The sequence below is a fragment of the Nanorana parkeri genome, unplaced genomic scaffold (assembly GCF_000935625.1).
Source record: "Nanorana parkeri isolate BGI_ZX_2015 unplaced genomic scaffold, ASM93562v1 scaffold612, whole genome shotgun sequence".
In the NCBI taxonomy this organism is placed as follows: Eukaryota; Metazoa; Chordata; class Amphibia; order Anura; family Dicroglossidae; genus Nanorana; species Nanorana parkeri.
Window position 1 is genome coordinate 243,104 of NW_017306880.1, and position 24,137 is coordinate 267,240.

The 24,137-nt window shown below is 39.2% G+C and overlaps 1 protein-coding gene across 4 annotated transcripts in view; it reads left to right on the plus strand.

The window, feature by feature from the left end:
* MICU1 (mitochondrial calcium uptake 1) overlaps positions 1-24,137 on the plus strand; it is a 175,228-nt gene that overhangs the window by 108,536 nt on the left and 42,555 nt on the right. For all 4 annotated transcript variants that reach the window (XM_018562911.1, XM_018562912.1, XM_018562913.1 and 1 more), the window contains 2 exons: positions 5,644-5,841; positions 22,154-22,291. In XM_018562911.1, the coding sequence (XP_018418413.1) occupies positions 5,644-5,841; positions 22,154-22,291 (336 nt within the window). The remainder of the gene's footprint in view (positions 1-5,643; positions 5,842-22,153; positions 22,292-24,137) is intronic.

The window sequence follows — 24,137 nt, forward strand, 5'->3', positions numbered from 1 at the left end:
ACTACCTGCCAAAGTGACCTATAGAACACAGCACACCTTACCTGACGAAGGACTGTTGTCCGAAGCTGTTGTTTTGGCATGTGGATAATGAAGTTGTAAGAATAAAAGAAAACAAGAGGTGCTGCACAGACATAACAGGTTTTGTTTTCTTTTGTTAGATATTGGAGAGAAAAGGGTTATAAAACCTACCTGCTACAGGTTGCCTATTATTCCATAATGGAGCACTCCAGATTGCATTCTTAATGAATTATACTGATGTTGAGCAATATAGACTCAGCACTGCTTCATCTCGTCTCAGCTTAGCTTAAATTAAAATTAATTTTTCATTACATGAGAAAAATTCTCATTCCAGGACCAAATTTGTTTTAGCTGCCAATGTACTTCCAAGCATCAGAAGATTAGTTCCATTCCTAAATTAATATTTAGCACAAGCAATTTTTTGTTAGATGGAATTTTTTATTTTTTACAGTTTAACTTGCTGCACCTCCAGTGACTTTTTCCCCCATTTGTCAGGTAATTTAACTACCTCCCGGCCAGCCGCTGTGTATACACGGCCTGCCGGGAGCTTCTTGGATGTAACTGGGCGTGTATACACGTCCTGTTAAGTTTTTTTCTCAAAATTTTCAGTAATTTCTCCTGAATATAGTAAAAAATAAAACCCGCAGTGGTGATTAAATACCACCAAAAGAAAGCTCTATCTGTCCCCAAAAAATGGTATAAAATTCATTTCAGTACAGCGTTGCGTGACGGAATAAATGTCAGTCAAAGTACCGCAGCGCTGAACACTGAAAAATGGCCTGGCCAGGTAGGGGATCTAAACACCTGGTCTTCAAGCAGTTAATCTGGCTAAAAGGGTATGAATTACCGCATAACTGTTACCTAAACACAGCAACACCTCAGTGTCAAACCACATTTGTTTTACCTTTCTATGTATGTACATAAAATAGGTTTTCAAAATATTATTGTAATTAGGTATAAATATTAATATTTAAGTATATTCAAAGCCAAAACTTTTATTTTGAATGGTACAGAATAGAGTGTGGAATGGTTAAAACCCCTGTCGATTTTTTGTAAAAAAATTTTTAAGCCATGAGTGTCCAGTTGAGAAGATTTCCTTTGTTATTCTGTCCTTTAGTTACAAAAGGAAGTGAGTGGAAATTTCTCCAAAGTAAGGCTAATATTTAATTAGATGTCATTGGAACAAGTTGGAAGGTTAAACCTATATTCTAGTTCTAGAAAGAACAGATCAATTTTGAATTTTCTCTTGCTTTGAGTGTTGGTAACAAATCTCCCTATCAGGGACACAGAAATAAAACCCCTAGCCCTTTTTCACTCTATCCATAGCTAAAGAAAAGTGTTGGCTTTAAATACACTTTGATTCTGTGACAAGGCCATAAAGTATTAGTGAGCATATACATTTGTGCACATCCAAAAGGATCACATATAGTTTATGGCCCTGTTGTTCATGCCTGCAACTCAATAACATAATAACAATAAAAGCTGGAGAGGAGAACAGTATTAGAACTGACATCTCATGTAAGGTACGCATGGCAGGAAGGGTAGTCAAAAAACTTTGTCTGAGGTATCTCCGCTATTGAGAGGGCTTTATTCCCATATAGTCATCAATACAACAAAATTACGAATAATGAACAGTTAGCGATCTGCCCAACTATGGCATTCATTGCTCAAGCCTTCGCAATTCTCTTCCTGACACTGAAAACACAGTTTCTTTGTTTTTTAACAAACTAGCGCTTCCAGTGTTCCAGCATGCCATAGATGATTATTTTTTTTTTAGTTTATACAACTTGATTTATGCAAGCAATGCATAAATATGTAATGTCACTTTTCTACTGAGCCAGGTACGGCCTTCCTCTTTCAGAACTACAATTTAGATTTTATTCAGGTTGCAGTATGTATAAGTGTTTTTTTTTAGCTTGTATCTTTTGTTTTGCAACTTGCTGCTGGTTTTAAGTGTCTTCTCTCAAGCGCCAAATGAAGCTGGGGAAAAGCTTTTATTTTCAAGCAGCAAGTCATTAATTGCTAAATAATGATAAACCCACAGATGTGATTAACACTAAGGTGAGTGTGATTGTACAAACTGGATTGTAATTAGTTGACTAAACCAAAAATAGAGGAAAGATTGGAGAAAACACTCAGCTTGCTGGAAAAATCCATTAGTTTTAAAAGGTCTCTAATTACAGTGTGAATACCCTCATAACTGTCTATTCTGTCACTATGCCTTGAATTATTAATGCATACAAAGTATAACAACATGTATAGGGAATACATGTCTCATCCTCGAGGGCCTGGTATTGCCAATGGTGGAGGCAACATACTATTGTGCTTTTGCAATAGTCAATTTATGGCTTGTTATCTCAACACAATTTTTTGGCTGTATGTGCCCATTCTTCATATAGTCTATAGAGAAATTATTATGGGGAAAATAAGGGATACATACTGCAACATCAAGAAATGTGTTGTCATAATGATCTTAGATTAATTTGCTTGTGATGTTTGTAAGGCTAGGCAGATATAAAATATACACATTACTGCAGCCTTGTGTTTGTGAATACCTCATTAAATGTGTTTATTTAAATTCAGTAGAAAACAGGAATCGCTAGCACTCAATAAGTAGTTTTCAACACGTAAACGTCCGTTTAATCGGACGTAACGTCACGAATAAATCAACGTTTCGGGGCCGCACAGGGTCCCTTCATCAGGGTGATAATGTGACACATTAAAGGTCACATTATCACCCTGATGAAGGGACCCTGTGTGGCCCCGAAACGTTGGTTTGTTCGTTTGTGACGTTATGTCCGATTTAAATGGACGTTTACGCTTTGAAAACTTCTGGGAGGAAGGGGAGGGAGGAGTGGGTAGTAGACAACAGAGGAGTGGCTTGCCTTGCTGTGCCTGTTTGTGGGGACACATACAGCTTTCTAGCACATACAAGGGTGGCGCCAAAGGACTCTGCAGGGGAAAGGAGCCACACTAAAACAGGATATCAGGGCCAGTGCTCAGGGGACCAGCTGATTGAGCAGGAAACTAACACTTTTAAACATCAAGAAGCAGCATCCATTGTAAGTGATTTCATCAGCATTTAAAATATCTTAAATCCTTTTAATTTTAATATCACTTTAACCAGTTAATCAGTCCTCCAATCTTATTTGCAATTAACACCAGATATCATCCAGCATTCTGCAAGAGTTTGTTTCATTAGATTCAAAATTATTTGCCTGCTTTTTTCCACCTTTACTTTGTTTCAAAAGTAAACAGTAGACCATGGAATTGCTACTGAATTAAATTAAATATCATCCTGCTTGTTGTCAGTATTGTATTTTATGGAGGGATGCAGCCTATTAGAATAAGAGGGTATCCCCTCTAGATAAGTATGACTATGAACAGTAGTTAATGATTCATCATGTTATAACTCTGAAATCTGGAGAGCTACATGAGGCTTGCCGTGTATATTCTGGTGATATTACGTAAGGGTCATCGCTTTTTAATTTCAGCCACGAGGCCTGTATAAAACTGCAGAAGGCAAACTGAGCTAGTTTACTGCATACTTAACCATGCATCCGATTGAAGTCTATTGGGCATGAATTTGATACAAACTTCTGGTGATTTTTTTTTTAAGGCTAATAGACAAGGTATTGTTTAAGAAAGGGCATGGGCAGCTGGGCATTATTGCCATGATGGACAATTTACAAAGCAAAAAATAATACAGTACAGCAGAGTGTGGGCCCTTTTAATGTGACTTAAAGTGTGAAATCAAAAGTTGTATGTGGTGTTATGGAACAAAACCTTTTTTATGAACAGCTTCAGCCAAACCGTATTCAGGCATCACCTATTTTGGATGTGTAATTGATTTTTTTAGTGTTTATATTTAGCTTGACTAAATACAGCAACAGCAACTCAATCAAATTTAATTTCAACTTGGAAAAAAATTTCTTAATAAAGTGGTATTAGGCCTGAATTGACACAACAAATAAGCACAACAATTTGTATTCTGCCCCATTCACACTAAGCGACATACCTTTTGCAGCGGATCCGCGCGGCCAGGATAGCGCGACTTTCGGGGCGACGGTAGCGCGACCTTCACCGTCGGGCTCCATTAAAAAATAGAGAAATAACGCAAACTCCACCGGAAAAAGGGTCCTGCTGGAGCGACAGGCGACATGGAGCGAAGACAGCTCCATTGAATAGCATTGGCCAGCGGCTTCTCGCAATATCACGCGGCAAAAATGCGCGATATCACGGCGGAAATCGCTTAGTGTGAATGGGGCCTTAATGATATCTGTGTGTTATAAATAAGGCTCAAGTTTCAAAACAACGCTAAGAAGTAATAGACAAAACTGAGTGCAGAGTAAAAAAGGCACATTTTCAATGAATGATCTACTAGTGTGTAATATAAATCAGTTCTATTGATTTTTTTCTTTCCCACAAATTGTTTTTGCGATCGTTGATGTAAGTCTGCAGAAAAACTAGACTCTTTAATTTTATTAGCATACATGTCCCATAATCAAAAGACTATTTTTATACGTAACCTGCTAAGGTCACCTCCAGTCTGCATTTTTGACAGGGCAGAGCTGTTGATAGATGTGGCAGGCACACTTGCTTGATGTGATCATTAGCAATAAAGTTTGATGCTACACTGCAATTGAAGTTTCTTTTGATGTAAGTTTGCAGTTCTGGTGACAGAAAAATCACGAACAAAATAACTGCCCCACTACATTCTAAATCAAGTAGAGTTTAATAGAGCGTCATTCAATCAATGTGCCCAGAAGGTAGCTCCATTTTCCAGACTATTTGCACTATTCATAAAAAAAGCCTACTGGTTTTAAATGTAATTCTCTTAATGAGTGCCCACATGATGGCCCTCTAGCAACTTCAGCGCGGAATTATAGCTAATTATAGCTAATGTGCCTACAAACGTCAGGTGGTCATAATAAACTGGCCACTCAGTGTATGTTTCTTGAAAAGTGGCATGCATCCCCGTTCTCAAGCCTCGGAGTAGGATTTCAGAATGTAATTCTGAAGCCCAATATTGTCAAAGAATACAACAAATTTGCGATATGTTTTTGCCTTTTCCTTGCCTTGAGTCAATTTATGGTGGTATTCTGTTTCATAATTTTAAGCAATCACCATCATTGACCATCTCTGTTAAGCTAAAAGATTAAGTGATTAAGTGAAATGTAAGATTTTTTACATAAGGCAGAACAAAGTTATAAACCATATACAGGTGAAACTCGAATAATTAGAATATCGTGCAAAAGTAATTGCAGTAAGTGCTGCAAAAGGGGCCCAAACCAAGTACTGAGTACATATGCATGCTTGTACTTTTCAGAGGTCCGATATTGTTCTATGTACAATCCTTGTTTTATTGATTGCATGTAATAATCTACTTTTTTGAGGTTGTGGATTTGGGGTTCTTGGGGTTTTCATGAGCTGTAAGCCATAATCATCACAATTATGACAAATCACGGCTTGAATTATCTTGCTTTGCATATAATGAGTCTATCTCATATATTAGTTTCACCTTTTAAGTTGCATTAGTGAAATAAATGAACTTTGCACGATATTCTAATTATTCGAGTTTCACCTGTATATAGTTTGTTATTAACCGTTTATCTTTCTTTATAGGTTCAAAGCATCATTCGATCTCAGACCAGCATGGGCATGCGCCATAGGGACCGCTCAACTACTGGGAACACCCTGAAGACCGGATTTAGCTCTGCACTCACCACTTACTTCTTTGGTGCTGATCTGAAGGGGAAACTTACTATTAGCAATTTCTTGGAATTCCAGCGGAAACTCCAGCATGATGTGCTGAAACTTGAGGTCAGTCTTATGTATTTGGCTTTTTATCATCTGCTTGACCTTATAACATTGCTAAGGCTTTGTCCATACATAAGATAGTCAAATGTAAAGAATGAGAACAGAGTAAAATGAATTTCGTTAACCCTGTTGCTAGCCAAAAATAGATGTTGTAGAAATAGGGGACAAACTGAAACCAGTATATGATGCACCACTTTTGTTAGTAGCCATGAGGAAGGAGGTTTCTTTTTGTATGGAGATCTTTACTATCTCCTCTAAACGTTCACAACAAAAGTCAGCAATAAAAACATTGTCAGAAGTTCATACCCCTTCCACTCTATTAAAATGTTTTTGTCTGTATTGGGAAGATTTTTCAGCACTTTCTTTCCTGACAGGAAGTGCATGGAAATCTCCCCAATAGGCAAACAGATGCCAATAGAATCCTCAGGGAAGCCAAAAATGAGACAGGATAGGATGTGCAGAATTTAGCTTCATATTAAATAGAATTACAATTCCAAGCATCTCAAGCCTTTACATGTTTTTGAATTGTATTATTAACCCTATTTAATTAGGATTATTTTTAGTTTATGTCTAGCAGTTTTTTACATGAATAGGGTAAAATATTTGGAATCCAATTTACCTATCTACGGAAAAGCTTTGCCCACTAACATCATTTGTGCCATCAAATGTTGCATTCTTCAAGATAATTTATCTGATCATTTATTCTAATTTCTTTTAGGCATTGTTCCTTTTATTCTATGATAAAAGTGTTCCTCAGAAGAAAAACAAAATTAGTCAAACATTTTTTTAAATTGAAATCAAACTCTGTTTATTGCGGGAAAAAAACACTCGGTTATTTTGAAAAAGTGAACATAAAATTAGGAAAGACTGTTTGTTTTTTACCATCTTTTCACTTGATTGATCATAATAACTTTTCTGAATATAGTGATAAAAAATTATTATTTTATAGGGGAATAGCTTGAAGTGGTGTCTTCACTATTCACTTCCATTTAAAGCCGAAATATAAAACTACACATGAATTAAAAAGACGACTATTATATCAAAACAATATCTCAAACACCCCGGTCAGCAAGTGGTTAAAGCTAAAATGTTGCCAGTAAAAAAAAAAAACAAATGGCTTTATGCTCATCTATCCCTCCATCCATTCCTCTGACCTTCATTTTCTTGCAAGCAATGAACTTCACTGTGTGATTCTTCCCGTCAGCCTGCATGCCACTACAACACCCAATAGTGACGTAGGGGTGAAACGGTTAGAAGTAGGCATCCTACACTTCCAAAATTAAAGTGAAGAGTCTGCCAGCTTTTAAACACAGAAAATATCTGAGTACTAGGTGTAGGGACAGGTTATTATAAGCCTTCTTGTTGTACAGGTGGGTGTGTATGCAATGATAGGATCAGACTCAAACATTTGTTTTAATTTCCTAAAGGAAAAGTTAACAAAGCATCTGAAGAAAAGGAACGTCAACATGGCGTACTTCTGTAAATGTGAATGCATGCTAAATATTTATTTTCTGAATTGAATTATGAATAATTGAACCTCTCTAGGTAGATGCCTGCATCCAGTATGACCTAGGAATATTTATGTATTAGCAGCTTTCTGCATGGAAGAATTGGCTACAAAAATATTTGTAGGCTATACTCTCTGGGAGAAAATTGTTACTTATTATAGACTGATTGGGTGCCCAAACCTTTGCAGATGCCACATTCTTATTTTATTTTCATGAGAATAGTATAGTGCAAAAGCATGTGTGTTTGTTTGTTCCTTGCAGAGGTTAATATTTCTTCTCTTAGAAAAAAGACCTAAATGTAACACTTGACCATAGATTGCCAAACCTTTGCATAGAAGATGAAGATTAGAAATCCTGTGTACTAATAGAGGAACGATTGTAATTGTGCAAATGCTTGACTGACCACATTATGCCAATGGTACATGATACAAGACTAATTACCTATTATTAAACTTTAGCAGCAAGAAAGGATATCTGCATTTATGTAAAACCATTGCGTTTATTATTTAGGAGAGCGATTATGTTACTTCATGTAATCTATTTGTCTTGGGTACTATTCCCACTGAGACTAAAAGTAAGGAAAAAATCCTCAATTCTGAGTTGTCACCAGAACAGGAACAGAGGGAAAATCTTCCAGTGGAGACATACATTCTGATGACAGTTGTGAGAGCTGATTTCCAGTTAGTTTTGAGAAATATCTCACTTCCTTTTGTGTAAAGAAAGTTAAAGGAAATCTCCACACAGATGACCAAAACACCTTGCAGTGATTTTTAAACCACAATTGAACTTTCAGTTTAAATCAGCTAAATACATACCTGGGACATTGTAATTGAAAGATGTGAAAAGTCTTAAGGTGGTCATACACTTTACAACCCTTTTGTCTTGCGAGGGTTGTAAAGTAATTAAAAAAACGTACGATCTGCCCATCTTGGACAGGCAGATCGTACTTGCGATCATCGCAAGCCCGCCCCTCAGGGACTGCAATGAGGGGCGGGCTTCCGATGACTGCAAAAAGGCCAGTGTGCGCGTGCGCACACTGGCCCGTTAGCCAATTGTCGAACAAGCAGGCCATTAACTCGCCGTGAATCGTATGATTTCCGGCGGGTTTTCCAGCCTGCTTGTTCGACGGAAGACAAGCGACCGCACAGTAGAAACGGTTGCACGCCTTCCGATTATCGTACGATCGAGGGATTTCCCGCGATTATTGTACGAGAATCGTGCAGTGTATGGGCACCTTTACAGTTCACTTTCTTTAGAAAGCAGACACAGCATTAGTATTAAAGATTGTCCCCTGCCAGCATGCTGTAGAGGGGGACCCTTGCTGTCAATGGGGAAGCAGTGGTTTATCTGCAGAAGTCCAGCACTCCCAACCAGCTCAGTGAAAGACACCTGCATAAAATGTTGTGTAACACATTTTTTTTAAATGTAGTTTAGTGTAGAAAAGCCTCTTCCCCCAGCATGCTGTAGAGAATGACCCTTGCTGTGTAGAAACGGTGCACATGTCCAACAAGCCCAATACTGAGTTTGACCTATACCTCTTCAATCAGCAAGCCTCAGGCTCCCTATTAACTGGAATTATTGTCACTTTTTTTTTAATTATGATGCACCTTGAATGTATTTAAACTGAATGAATTTAACTAAAAGGAGAATAATAAACAAACAACTCAAAATCTACAAATAAACATTTCTGACATTTTCAAAAACAAAATCTGTGACCAATATAGCCCCCATTATTTTCAATACCATTTATTAGCCTTCTGTCCATGGAGTCTGTCAGTTTTTTCATCTGTTGAGGATCAACTTTTTGTGCAGCAGCAACCACGGCCTCCCAGACATTGTTCAGAGAGGTGTACTGTTTTCCTTCACCGTAAATCTCCCGTTTAAGAAGAGCCCACAAGTTCTCAATAGGGTTTAGGTTAGGTGAGGAAGGGGGCCATGTCATTCTTTCATCTTTAAGGGCTTTACTGGCTAGCCACACAGTGGAGTACTTTGATGCATGTGATGGAGCATTGTCCTGCATAAATATCATGTTCTTCTTGAAAGATGTAGACTTTTTCCTTTACCACTGCTTGAAGAAAGTCTTCTTAAAACTGGCAGTAGGTTTGGGAGTTGATTTTGAGTCCATCTTCACCCCGAAAAGGTCCAACTATCTCATCTTTATTAATACCAGCCCACCAGTACCCCACCTCCACCTTGCTGGAGTCTGAGTCGGAGTGGAGCTCTGTGCCCGTTACTGATCCAGCCACGGGCCCATCCACCTGGTCCGTCAAGAGTCACTCTCACCTCATCAGTCCATAAAAGCTTTGTAAAATCTGTCTTCAGATATTTCTAGGCCCAGTCTTGTCGTTTCAACTTATGTTTCTTGTTCAGTGGTGGTCGGGTTTCAGCCTGCCTTTGCTTGGCCATGTCTCTGAGCACTGAACACCTTCTACTTCTGGGCACTCCAGGTAGGTTGCAGTTCTGGAATATGACAGCACTGGAGAATAATGGGTTCCTGGTAGCTTCACGTTAGATTCTTCTCAAATTTTTGGCAGTTAATTTGCTTAATTCTTTCTCAACATGTTTCTTGCGACCCTGTTGACTATTTGCAACAAGAAGTTTGATAGTTCTGTGATCACGCCCCAATATCTTAGCAATTTCAAGAGTGCTGCATCCCTCTGAAAACTTTTTACAATTTTTTACTTTTCAGAGTCAGTTAAATCTCTTTTTTGGCCCATTTTGCCTGAGGAAAATAAGCTGCCTAATAATTATGCATACCTTGATATAGGGTGCTGGTATCCTGAGGCCACACCCTCCCTCATTACACAAATACACATCACCTGATATGCTTAAACCCAATAAGCATTCAAGCTTATACAGCTTGGAGTTGGACAATATGCATAAAAATGGTGATTTAGTCAAAATACTTGCCTAATAATTGTGCACACAGTGTATAAACCTATTAAACATGGTACCTGAACCTGGACAGAAATACCAACTGATAAAAGTTACAGATTTTGAACTGCGCTATTTTTTTATTTATTATTTAATTATTATTTTTTAGACTTATTTTTCTGACGTGTAGAAATTGCAGTAACTCCCTACCGCAAATTGTACTGTGCCACAGTATATTTTGCTGTATTGCCACCATTCCAGATTGCATTTTCAGTGGCTGGGACACACATTTGTTTGTGTATATTTCATCCTTATTTATGAAATTCACTGGGGAAATTAACCATATTTTTGTAGAATGGGAACAGTGTAACCGAACATAATTTCTGAATTATGGATGCTTTACCTTTTCAAAATGTTCCAGCGCAAAGAGAAATTAAAATGAAGTTTAAGTTCTGTAGTCTTGAGAATCTCCCAGGATACAATTACTAATTTTGATCCCCATATTCTATGTTCTAGTAATAGCTACACAGCCCAGGCATTTATAAGAAAATCTGCATTGAAAGCACGCAGTCCATTTAGTTTGGAGGGTGGCTGAAAGTGTGAAAGGAACTTTAGGCTGAAGATTATTTTGCCAGTGGCCTTGCACACAATTCAGATTTCACATCTTTACATAACCTCTTTAATTGCTCATTAAGATGGTGAAAACTGCCAGAGGCCTGAATTGACTTTCTTCTAAATTCATGGCATTGCAGTGCAGGCGAAAGACTGCAGGGCCAAGCTAAGAGCAGCAGTTAGGGGAAGTGCTACTTACTCTCATTCTGTAGAGGAAGGATCAAGTGTTCTGGCCAGGCTTTTTCTTTTGCAAAATAAAGAATGTTTAACACTTTCAAATAAACACAATCCTGGGCAAATTTAACTGAATATGTAATTTTGCAAAAATGCCCAAATAAAGAGTTCCTCCACTGAAAACTGAAAGGAGAACTATGGGGTTAAGGCTTTTCCCCATAGTTCTCCTTAGGGTAACGGGAGGACACAAACTAGCGTCCTCCTGTCACCCTAGGCTCAGTATACCACGAGCTGTAGCTCGCGGTATACTGCGGCATCTCAGCTGAAGTGGATCCCGACAATTATGTCTGTATCCGCCCAGCTGCGTGACTGACAGCTGGCTCTGCCTATCTAGAGGCAGAGCCAGCTGTACCCGCCCCTCCCCGTCAGTTCCGCCAGTCAGCGCTGGCGGAGTGGGGAGGGAGGAATCCAGCCCCTCCCCTGTCACGGCAGAGAGCCGTGACAGGATCGAGAGGTGAGCGAACGCCGGTATGTGTTTGCTCACCTCCCGATCTACTAAGCCGACCTGTGACAGTCTCATTGTCACAGGTCAGCTAGAACTATGAGGTGAGTGAAAAGCACTCACCTCATAATTTTCCTTTAATTTTATAGAGCAGATTAGACATATTGGCAGCTAAAGTTGTATTCTGAGCTCAACCCTTGTAAAAGTGGAGCTTGATCCTGCTCCTTTTCATTGACCTTCTCTCCTATTAATCATTGAAAAGCAGATTGAGGGGATTTTATCAAAACTGGAGCAGCTGTGCATGACAACCATTTCTCCATTTTATTTTCAAATCTTAACTGAAGAGAGAAGCTGATTTGGTTGCCCTGGGCAACTGCTCCAAATGTTGTCAGTTTTGATAAATCCCCCCTAATGTGTTTAGAGATTAATGGAGGTTGCCTTCCTGATCTCTTTTTTGAGAATTTTAGTTCCCTGACTGTCATTCTGATGCTTTAACTTCATTGCTGTCATTTACAGCATCCAGACATGTTAAGTCTGAATTGCCAAGGTTTCTAACAGGTTTCCTTTAAAGGACCATTAAAAGTCAATAGTATTATACCAATGGTTAGGGAGAATAGATGTCCTCCTCATTCTTGTATGTGTCTACAGATTTAGGAATAACCAGAGAAATGTGTAATGTTGGATAGCCATAAACATGAATAAGACATCTTTAACCTCTTGCCGTCCGCCCGTAGTAAAAAAACGGACGGACGGCACTGCAGCATCTGCGGGTTGCCGTCTCCAGACGGCAATTTTTTTCTGCTCGCGCGCGCCCCCTAGCGGGCACGCACGGGCAGAAAAGACCCGTCCAATGCGAACACCCGGTACCGGGTGTTTCACATATAGGCGATCAGCGGGTCCATAGCCCGCCGATCGCCTATATGTGCTCGTACAGTACAGCGCTGCATGACGGAATAAATGTCAGTTAAAGTACCGCAGCGCTGAATACTGAAAAATGGCCTGGATGGGAAGGGGGTTTAACACCGCGGATGTCAACTGGTTAATTCAAAGTAGATCCATTTCGTTAGATTGTCAAGAAAATTGGCTGGTTTAATCATTTCACATGGTCATCACCTTGGTAATAAAATGGAAAGCTTATGGGCTGAGTGATAAAGCAAGTGATGTAAAATCCTACTTTTCAGCTTCCACAATCATTAATTCTCAGGCAGTTTGCATGTAAGGTTATCTATTCAAAGACTACAACCATTTAAAATCTTTTTGTGCCCAGTCCGTTATTCATAGGCTTAGATCAACATATCCTTCTCTTCTCATCTTCATCACACAGGGGGAGTTCTATAGTTCACAAAGGTGAACAGGGAGGGCTGATAACACAACTTAAGATAAACATTACAGAGTGTGCAGGACAAAGGATCCGCACTGGATCTCTTGCAGTAGCAACATGTATTTTCTGTTCTTATCAAACAGATATAACAGATCTTCTTGTCCTGTGTTTTGGAACCTCCCTTTCATTGTTCCGTATGTCTGGCTATGCTGCATTTACCTTGTTTTTTTTAATGTTTCGTAACGTATGTTAGGTCTGGTTAGAAGGTGGTATTATAGGAGTGTATTAGAATGTAAGTGGCACTACAGCTAGCTGGAGGCTAAGATAATATTATACGCCAAAGCTTAACCAGGTGAGAAATGATTTGCCTACTAGGGATTAAATTAACTCCATGGCTCCAACCAGGTTCCCCTAATACAGAGAATTCAAAAGCAAAAGTGTTTAAATTGATATTATTGGGCAAAATGAACATAATAAGCCATATATCACTTCTAACCAAGAAATTCTTTGAAACATGGTGTAATTATTTGAGTTCTGAGCTGCCTGGAAATTAGCTGACAGAAAGTAATGCCAATATCAGGCATATGATTTGATATAACACAGAAAACCTAAAGGTAATTTAGAAATACTCTATTGAATTATCTCTAACTTAGAGATGTATAGAGTTACTTGGGTCCTATTCAAGCATTAGAATTTCTAGAATTTCTGATATACTGGGGTGTGGAGAAGTTGATTGGAGTGATTTTTGTTTGTTTGTCTAGTTTTATGAGTTGGAGTATGCTTTGTTGGTTCTGACTCTCTTACATAGAATGTTATAATAATCATCACCATCCGTCATTTTTCCACATGAAAATATGTTCTGGAAAGTCAAAATTGTTTAAACATTGTACTGTTCTTGCAAGCCGCGTATCATTGGAACCCTAGTTTCATGGTCATGCAGGTAGATAATGTATGATACGCTGCCTTTTCCATATGGTCAGTGTGAACAATTTGATACCAAACCCAATACAATGTCAAGAAATACATGCTTAAAAAAAAGATGGGCCATTTAGAAAGTAGCACATTCAGTTTTAATGCTCACAGTGCCTGATTCAATGTACCTTTTTTGTAAAATGTTGTAATTTTATAGCAGAACTATTTTAGACAGTACAAAGGACGAATTATTTACTTTTAGTAGGCAGCAGTAACATATTTTTATTTTTGAAGTATCCTTTTTATTTTGTCTAAGATCTTTTGCTTCTGCTTGTGGCAGTAAGAATTATATAACGTATGTTTCTACCAAAACAATATATTACTACAAGAAAACAGGGTCGTTGGGATTCATTACAGTTGGGTATTCATCTTGCGTTCTTGTCTTTTTAATGGCTTTTACCTTCTCTGCATACAATCATCAATCCAGTGGGTACTGTAAAACATCTTTAATTCACACATCCCAGCACACAAGTCATTCCTAAAAAGCAGTATGTGGTCTTCATGGACCAATTTTCTTTTTCTTTCGATGCCACTTAAAATTACTGATATAGTATACATAGCATCAGATGGTGCCCTGTCTTTTGTATTATTTTGCTGGTGTGAATAATTTGGAAAATATAAAATATTCCCTGTACCCAAATTCATTTTGAATGCAGGTCATTCCCTTTTGGAATAAGCAAACATATTTCAGATGAAGCAAGACATCCACCTGTTACCTGCAGATGGCTACTCTTTTAGTGTTTTTTAAATTATTGCTATAAAATCTTCTCAGTGCTGATGATGCATTCATGTAATGCATTTTTATCTAATAATTCTGCAATAAGTTTAATTTATAGTATGATTTGTTGAAGTTATTTCAGTAACTGACATCTTAAAAGTGTTTTTTTAAATTAAAAACTGCATATCATCTGTTTGCTGCACAGATCAGTGTCAGTGTTTGTCAGGTAGATACAACTCCCACAGCAATCTGCATTAAAATTAAAATGCCACCATAATGGTTTGAATAAACTAATTGATCTACAGCTTACAATTTAGCCCTGACAATTGAAATGGATGTGGGAGGGGGAAATAAAAAGCATATTTACAGTTTGTTCGTTGGTGTGTAAATTAGCATTGCTCATATTATTAAGTGAGAATAACCTGTCCTCTGACATGCTTTAAAACTGTCTTCCCGTGTGTTAGTTCAGTCAGACTTATAGCCCATCTGGCAGCTTTGCAGCATGCGGGAACAACCCCTCTTTGTCTCATGGATCAAAGCCAGCTGGCGTTTGGAGCTTTCTTGATGGATCAAAGCCAGCTGGCGTTTGGAGCTTTCTTGATAATACACTATCTGTAGATCATATGAGAAAAAATTATCCTCAAGGTCAACAAATAGTTTATTGCAGAAATATATTTTTTATTTGTTATTTTTCTTCATCGTTTTCAAAATGAATGAAATGCTAAAGATCACCTTAGAAATTACCATAATAATGCTGGTGGAAGACAGTAAGGTAGATACAGCATAGATTTTATTGTTTTTTGCAAGTCATGGCCTAATCCAGTCTTTTGTACCTCCATACTGTTTGCATGCTACCAGAGCAGTACTACCAGAGCAGTACTAGCAGTTTAGCCATTGAAAAAATTATGCTGGCCATTGAATAAAGGTTTCTCATCAAGAAAAACATTGAACTTTATAAATGCCAAAAAGTCACAACAATTCTCGTCTGGTGGTGACAGCCACAGATAAACAGTTCTTTACTCTCTTGTGTTCTATAGCATTAATATTGCCCATAAATAGCTCTTCTAAAGGTATTCAGAAATAAGTAATCATAGTATATTGCAGCTGTTGTCTCCATGTTTTATTAAGTAACCACTTGAGTAACTTCCATTTCTAGATGTCTTACCATTGTTCATCAAATGCATCTCCTCCAGAGTCTTTCAGATGAGTTGCATTTCCCACACTATACAGCCACTAATTTTTATAATGGTATATTACCACAAGAAACTTCTAGTGATTTCAATCTCCTCTGTTTTACAACTATTCAGGTATTGGTGTAAAGACGGAGAGCATATTGGACCACTATTGGGGCCCAACTCAATCCAAACCCACCCACACCCAGTATTAATTCTCAGGAAGTCTATTTTCCTGTTTATGAACCATGGAATATGAGATAGGATGTGAGATGAAGTAAGAGAGCAAAATTGCATATTAGTCCAGAGCAGGAGCTATTGGATGGCTAGTGTATAGCGATTTCATTAAATAGATGGAATCTGTGGCTCATAGATGATGGTGGAAGTTAGCAGAGGTTCACCTCATTCACTAATGTAAAGGAAAATTCCCTTGCAAAGTGAAAAGTCCCTTGCAAAGTTAACAGCCTATTTGCCTTTTAACAAATCAACCCCATGTAGTCAAGGAAACCCTGTTATACCGTAACAGAACCCTGTTGTACATTAACAAAGAAAGTGCAAGAAGAGGAAATAGCGTGGACGCGTTTCTTAAAACCTTTAAAGCGCCCTTGAGCTTCAGACTAGGGCAAAAAAATAATGGTGGAAAAATAAAATGTTCTTTTTTTTGGTTGAGTATATATGATACTATATCTTCCATATAAATATCTAGCTTTTTCCTATTGATTTAACAGATGTGGCTTTAGGCATCTTCTCAAATTTCTGGCTTCTCCATTAGGTTCTTTGATAACAATTCACATATTTAGCCATGTAACTTCAACAATTAGCACATGCCCCAGGCTCAATAGCACCATAATGAGTGGATTATATCAAAGGCAACTGTGCGATTTCACACACTTTCACACCGCGATTATTTTCTTGGACAGTGAACATCTGCCTTGGCACATTTCATGACAGCACGATGATTGGATTGAAGTGACTGAGTTACCCTTGTGGTGAAAGGCTGAGGTGTGCTCCTGACACTCATTAGAACTGAAAAAGCCACTTAAGTCAGGGGTGAAAATTCAGTTGATTGTGACAAACTACTATTCAAATAGCATGACCTGAATTAAATATTTGATAGGTAATATTCGAGACACGTGAAAAATCCGTTATTTACAGAGCTATGTAGCTTAAAGCAAAACTGAACCCTCTTTATAAAAAAATTAACCCTTGCAGTGAGGCTACCCCTGGACTGTAAGGGTTGACTGCTTTTTTTGGTCTAGAGCAGTGGTTCTCAACCTGTGTAACCTCAGAACCCACATTTGTCCTTGACCATTAAGTCGTGACCCAAATCTGTATTGTCTGCACTGCAATGGAACGTACGGCATTAGGGTGTGTTCGGGTGCAGGCGTACAAACTGTGGGTGGAAGGTGCGTTTGGGGTACCATTCAAATGAATGACAACGCAACACACCTCCCACACCAGAATGCGTGGTAGGTGCAATTGACGCACTTTACTAGTGTGAACGGGCCATTTTTTTTTAAGGTCAACTCAGTCTACCTACCTTACAAGAACTGGAGTAGATCCTCAACCTGGGGTCCAGTGTGGACTGCTGTGCTGTGACGGAGCTCCATCCATATGTGCATTGCTTGTACAGCTCCCTTGCGCGTCCTGTAGAGGTTCCAGGAGCCAGTATGTGATGTCATTCCGGTCCAGGCACCTCTATAGGACACGTGAGGGAGCTGTAAGCAATGCTCGTATGGATGGAATTTCCTTGCGGTCATACCCCATCCCACCTCAAGCTGACACTCGGCACAGGGCAGCTTATTTTGAATGGCTGCTTGGCACGAGAACTGACATTGCTGTGCTAGGGGGAGGCTGAGGAGCCTCTCACCTAGAAAAGTGGAAGGCATGCGGCAACCCACTGAACACTGGGTTGCGACCCACCAGTTGAGAACCAAAGATCTAAGGTCTAAAATCATATACAGGTGAAACTCGAATAATTAGAATATCGTGCAAAAGTAATGGCAGTAAGTGCTGCAAAAGGGGCCCAAACCAAGTACTGAGTACATATGCATGCTTGTACTTTTCAGAGGTCCGATATTGTTCTATGTACAATCCTTTGTTTTATTGATTGCATGTAATAATCTACTTTTTTGAGGTTGTGGATTTGGGGTTCTTGGGGTTTTCATGAGCTGTAAGCCATAATCATCACAATTATGACAAATCACGGCTTGAATTATCTTGCTTTGCATGTAATGAGTCTATCTCATATATTAGTTTCACCTTTTAAGTTGCATTAGTGAAATAAATGAACTTTGCACGATATTCTAATTATTCGAGTTTCACCTGTAGATATACTCACCCGATCCTCAAGTCTAAAGTCTTATGGGCCATTTTGTTTGCTGTACTTGTGGAAATGTTTGTGCTAATGTTTCTACGCTAACACCACAAATGCACTCTATTGGAGCCGACTACTTCCCAGTAACAAAGCGTGCTAGGTAACTCATAGTGCCTTGCATCCTTTGTTCCTTTGGTGGCTTGAGCCTCCACGCATTGTCTTTGGCTAGGACACAGGAAGCTCAGAAGGCCTAGCATCCCTCAGTTTCTAGGATGGAAGTGGCTTGAGCCACCTATCATCTTTTGTTGCTAGAATGTAGACCGCTCAAGCGGCCTAGCATCCTTTACTGCTAGGATGCAGGCAGTATCAGCCCCTTAGTGTCCTTTGTTGCTAGAATGTAGGCAGCTAGTAGCCTCCTAGTGTCCTTTGTCGCTAGGATGCAGATGGCTTGAGCCGCCTGCATCCTAGCAACAAAGGATGATAGGTGCCTTGGTCACCTAGGACCCTTTGCCAGGATGCAGGCAGCTTAAGCTGCCTAGCATCCTTTATTGCTAGGATGCAGGTGGTGCCTTGTTGCCTAGCTTCCTTGATGGCTAGGATGCATGCAGCTCAAGCCCCCTAGTGTACTTGCAACCTATAGAGCACCTGTATGCTTCTACACATTGCACAAAGGTTACATGTGTACAGCTATCATAGCACTTCTTACACAGGATCCTGCTGCTAGCTATAAACAATTACAGTTTGCATTTCATTTTTCATTTGAATGAAAATGTGTTTTGACTGGATGGTCTAGTAATTTACTCTAGCACACTGGTGAATTCTCTTCTAGATAAAGTTTTAGATTTAAAATGTTTTCTGTTCACAGTGCTTAGTTTTCTGTATGTTTTTCCTTAAGTAAAATTGCAGTTGACAGGCAATAAAAGGAGAGCCAATGCAAATTTCATATCTCTGTCCCAGTCTTGTTTGTTGCTGGCTTCCCCCATATTTGGTTGTCTGTTTTGATTAGTATAAACTGTTCCTCTGCTTTATCTCATCACCTTTTCTTTAAAGTATAATTTGTTTAGTTTATACTGATAGAAGATGAATGCAAGATTTGGATGTTTTTTCGCTACAGCCTTCGAGTCAAATATATAAATGTGTGCTGTGTAGTGTTTTGTTGCTACTGTCAGTGTACTATATGGTATATAGGTGAAAGCTGTAACTTTTTCCACAGTATATGCAAACTAAACATTATTACAGGGATTCTTGGTTCTCATATACTGCACACAGGGCCAGATTTCCCACAAAGCCACTGAGGCCCGGCAACAGGGAATAGAGAGGTGGCACGGCCGCCGGGCGGGCAGTTTTTTCTACGTTTAGCCCTGCTTCGGGCAAGCAGGGCTAAATGTACAGCTGCTCGTTTTGTACAAGTAATGTCGGAGATGTCGCCGCGATAACTTGTATACAGTCTGCACTTCCGTCCTCACCTCACCTGGCTACCTCTGTACCCGCTGGCCGCCTCCCTCCTTGTCGTGGTTTTTGGGGGCCCCCGGCACTCACTTTAGGATGGAGAGTGGGAAGCAGAGCGGAGAACCTCTGTTCTCTGCTCTGCTCCGTGTAAACAGTGGGAGGGGAGAGCTGCTCTTGCAGCCTTTCCCTCTCAGCTGTCACAGGAGTTCCAGCACAGTACAGTGCTGTGCTAGAACTCCTGTATTGGAGGTGACCGGTTCAATAAAGAGAACCTGTCATCTCTAAATGCTATCACACAGGGGCTTGTTAGCTCCTGTGTGATGGCAATAAAGTTAAGTGGATGAAAATAAATAAATAATTAAAAAATAAGAAATAACTATAAGTAAACATTTTAAAATGTAAAAGTGCTGAAAAAGTAAAAAAAACAAAAATGAAAAAATTAAAAGATAATAAAAAAAGGCCTTGGGGCAGCTTAGAGAGTAAATCCAGCCCTGACTGCACATGCTCATCCTGGCAGAGTGCATCAAAGTGATCCCTCTCTGGCCAGTCCCCACTGTACCATGTACAATGCTAAGTAGCAAAATGCACATAGTATACTTTAATTGAGATATAGTGCCAATATGGGGTATACTGACACAGTTGGAGGCAGAGGTACAGAACCTGGTCTGGTCATCTCTTCTCGGGTGGCATCTTGCTAAGAGCAGCAAAAGACAGTCACCTATTGCATCCTGCTGTTGTGTGTATTACGGGAAAAGTGAGAGTGAAGCAACTTTTTTTTAATCTGATATGTACAATGGGTAGCAGAAATATTGCTTCAAAAACAGCTGAGACTTTGAATGCTGGGGGTTAAGGGTTTAACTGACCATACACTAATAATTTTTTTCAGCCTGCGGGGCTGAACGAGGAAAACCGCTCAATTCCACCATCCATGATTATCTGGCTGTTCAGCTGAGAATTTTCAGGCCAGCATCTCCTACAAAAGTTGATTGAAAAATTTAGTTGTCGAATGTACCGTTACCAGTGGGGCCACCCGTCACACACTGCTCGTACGTCAGCCGTATCAGCAGGACTTTGCCACAATTCAGCCAGTGTAAAGAAGAACTCCGGGCAAATAAAATCTTAACCCGTGCAGCAGGGCTACCTGTACACTGCAAGGGTTAAGTGCTTGTTTTGTCTTGGGAGCTAAAATAACAGAGATACTCACCTGAATCTCGTTCCCGGCTGGCTACTGGACCGGTCCCTGCCACCTTGTTCCCCCTCTGTTCTAGTGGTCTAGCAGCCAGCTGAGTGCAAGGTTTGGGTAAGTATCTCTATGTTGTTTTATTTCCCTAGACAAAATGAGCACTTAACCCTTGCAGTATGGGGGTGGCCCCACTGCAAGGGTTAAGATTATTTCTGCCTGGAGCTCTTCTTTAACACTAACTTGATTTATCAGCAAAGATGGAAGAGACAACTTGTTTAGTGTAGTGGGTGCACATGCAGCACATTTCAATGAAGGTGCCTCCTTTAGAAACATGTTTTCCCCAAATGTTTGGTATATCATTCTCTGTAGTGTTTCACCATAGCCTAGGCATGTAAATATTACCCAAAAACAAATTAATTTGACTTCAAAATATGTACTCTTTGTAAGCAACCTTGATTAGACTGCTAAGGTTATTGATGTATCTGCTCAGATGATACTGCTATGTACTAGGATGAGAGGTTTGCTTTATTGTAAGGACATTGTGGTTTGTTTATTAAGACTCCCATCTCACATAGGGGTTTGTAGACAGTGGAATTGGAAATCTATCTTCCAGCAGACTAGGTGTTGGTAACACAGAAGGAAATGTCTGTGTACAGGGATAACTTAGAGACTCTGGGGTAGAGTGGCTAGATTTCTTATGCCTTGGATTTATAAGGCTGTAAATGGACAGTGTGCGAAGTGCATATTAAAAGGATGTCAACAGTGGAGCTGTCCTGTGTATTCAGTATTCTAGGAGCAAGATTTATGAGATAACAAAGCTTATCTACATGCAAAGCACATCTAAGGCTGCACTCTGCCTGGGATATAAACATTACACACAAAGCACTATGTATATTATCTAAGGGCTAGTCATTTCTTATTTGGAGTGCCCTGGGAGTCCCTTAATCCAAAGTGTTTTCTTAGGCATTTGCTGACCTCCTGCTAGGATGCTGACACCTTAGTCCATCACCTTCTGTGCCCTGTACTTAAACCTTTTTACTGTCTATAACATGGTAGTAACCAGTAGCAAGGTGCAGCAAGTAGGATGGGATGGGGGTTGGCGTATTATTACTCATAATAGAGTAATCCTAATTTATTCTTTCCAAGGGTGATGAGGAGGAGAATTGACTGCAAACAGGCAATTCTAGTATTTTTAAATACTCAGGACCAGTAAAACCAGGCTTTTCACTGGATTGTAGTAACTTAGAGGTATAAAACGGCATAGAGATATTTTTAAATACTCAACTTGTATAAAATCAAATGAGTTTTGGAGTGGAATTTAAATTTAACTATATTAGTAGTGATATTATTGTAATTGTTTATGTGTTCTGAACTGAAATTCATGGATTTCATTGCTTTATTGTTTAATGACTAATTGATTTTCATGTATTCACTGTTTTTTAGAGTGAAAGTGATGCTGTTATACTATAAATTGGCATGTTTGAAATAAATGGTTTATTATTTGCATTCACAGTTTGAGCGCCAGGATCCAGTGGATGGTCACATCACTGAGCGTCAGTTTGGCAGTATGCTTCTGGCATACAGTGGAGTGCAATCCAAGAAACTCATTCAAATGTTAAAACAACTGAAAAAACGCTTTAAGGATGGAGAGGTGAGTGATAAGGAGATTATACACAGCAGCTGTAAAGATAGAATACTGATATTGTTAAATTCTGATTAAAACAGAAAGTTAAGGACCACAGTTAGTGATATCCGTGCTATAAAATGTAACACACAGTGAAAATTTAAATATTTGGATGTATTTTAGTACATACACAGTTTATATTTAGCATCACATTTGCATTACAAATGCAACCATAAATAGTTTAACTGATGCCTTCAGGGGCTAGTTGCAGGCTCTATCGCATTAAGGCCAATTGGAAGAGCATCAAATTCATCAAGCACTGCAAAGCATTTAACAGCAATCTTAAAAGCTTAGGAAGTACCTACACTTCAGTTCCAGATTGGGAGTACTTGATTCAGATTTTAACGGCAGGGCTGGCCATAGGTTTAAAACAAGTGAAATTTAGTTTAGACTAGGAATGCACTGACATCGGTTTTGCGGTATCGAGTACTGAAAACGTATCTTTCGGTACTCGCCGATATCGAGTACAATTACCAGTACTTCTGCTAGCATGGTGCCGGCTTCTTGATTGCGGGGGAAGCAGGCTCCATGTTGTTTGGCCAGGAAGCTGCTTCCCAGCCAATCAGCATCGAGCCGGCTTCCCGGTCAATCAGGAAGCTGGGCGGCGAGTCATTATTCGCCACCCAGCTTCCCGATTGGCCAGGAAGCCGACTTCATGTTCCCTCACGGCACTGCCAGTCATAGGAAATCCCCCTCTGACCCGAGGGTTCTGTATCGGGGTAAGTATCGGAGCATACGTTTGATAGATAGTATCAGTGCATCCCTAGTTTAGACTATTATTCATGTTTTACCTTAACTTGAATTATGCAAAAATAGAGAATACATGCTGTAGGACCTTTTAGTATAGGATAAGGTAAACAATGCCTATAAGTTCTAGGGACATAATAAATTAAACAAATATCAACAATTTAGATTTGTTTTGAAAATGGCAAAATATTAGCAGGTTGACAATCTGTGGATAGGGCTTTCAATTGAAGTAACTATATTCTGCTTTAAAAAAACAAAATCGTATTCAGTTACCAGAAACCTCTAAGCAGAAAGTACAAGTCTGTGGTGTGCAGACTTATATTTTTAGTTGGGTTATTCTTTACAACTGCTTTTTTTCTGTAAGATAAACCACATAGATTTTTAGAAATGTTTTCTTTATAGGAATGAGATGGGAGAAAAAAAATTAATTACATTCTTGTAAGTCCTAGTACTTGAATATATTTCTTTGAACAGTATTAACAGAGACAAACCCAGCACGTTTTTAAAGCCTGGGGTCAGACAAGCTAGCGACTCTTGTACTATTTATGTACAACGATAGACACTTTTATGTAAGCTTGTGCTTGTTTTGCTCTAGTACTGTCTAGAGGCTTTAGGCTTTCTTTTATGAGACAAATAGAGTCCTGGAATTCCATTTAAACTACTCTATTAGCCTTTTCATTCAGTTTTTGCCAATTTATCCTGAGCCAGTAGCTGTGCAGCACACCATACCAATCACTCTTTATATATGTATAAAGCTGAGATCTCTAGCTATGCATCTAATGTTTGTGTTTCAACCATTTTTAAATATAAAATTATGAAACAAATCATGTAAAAGGCATGTCTTCAGGGAAGGCTATCCCTCCTCTACCCAACTGCCCAACTATTTCTTTCTCGAACAACTCATTCCCAGACAGCTACCACCTTTTATAGGCATTCGAGTCATTATCTATGCCAGAACAAGCCCTCTTATGGTTGAGCAGTTTACAAGTACTGAAAAAAGGACCAAAATGCTTGGAAATACTGGTATGGGAAAAAAGAACATTGGACAAAGTACAATAAAGTGCAA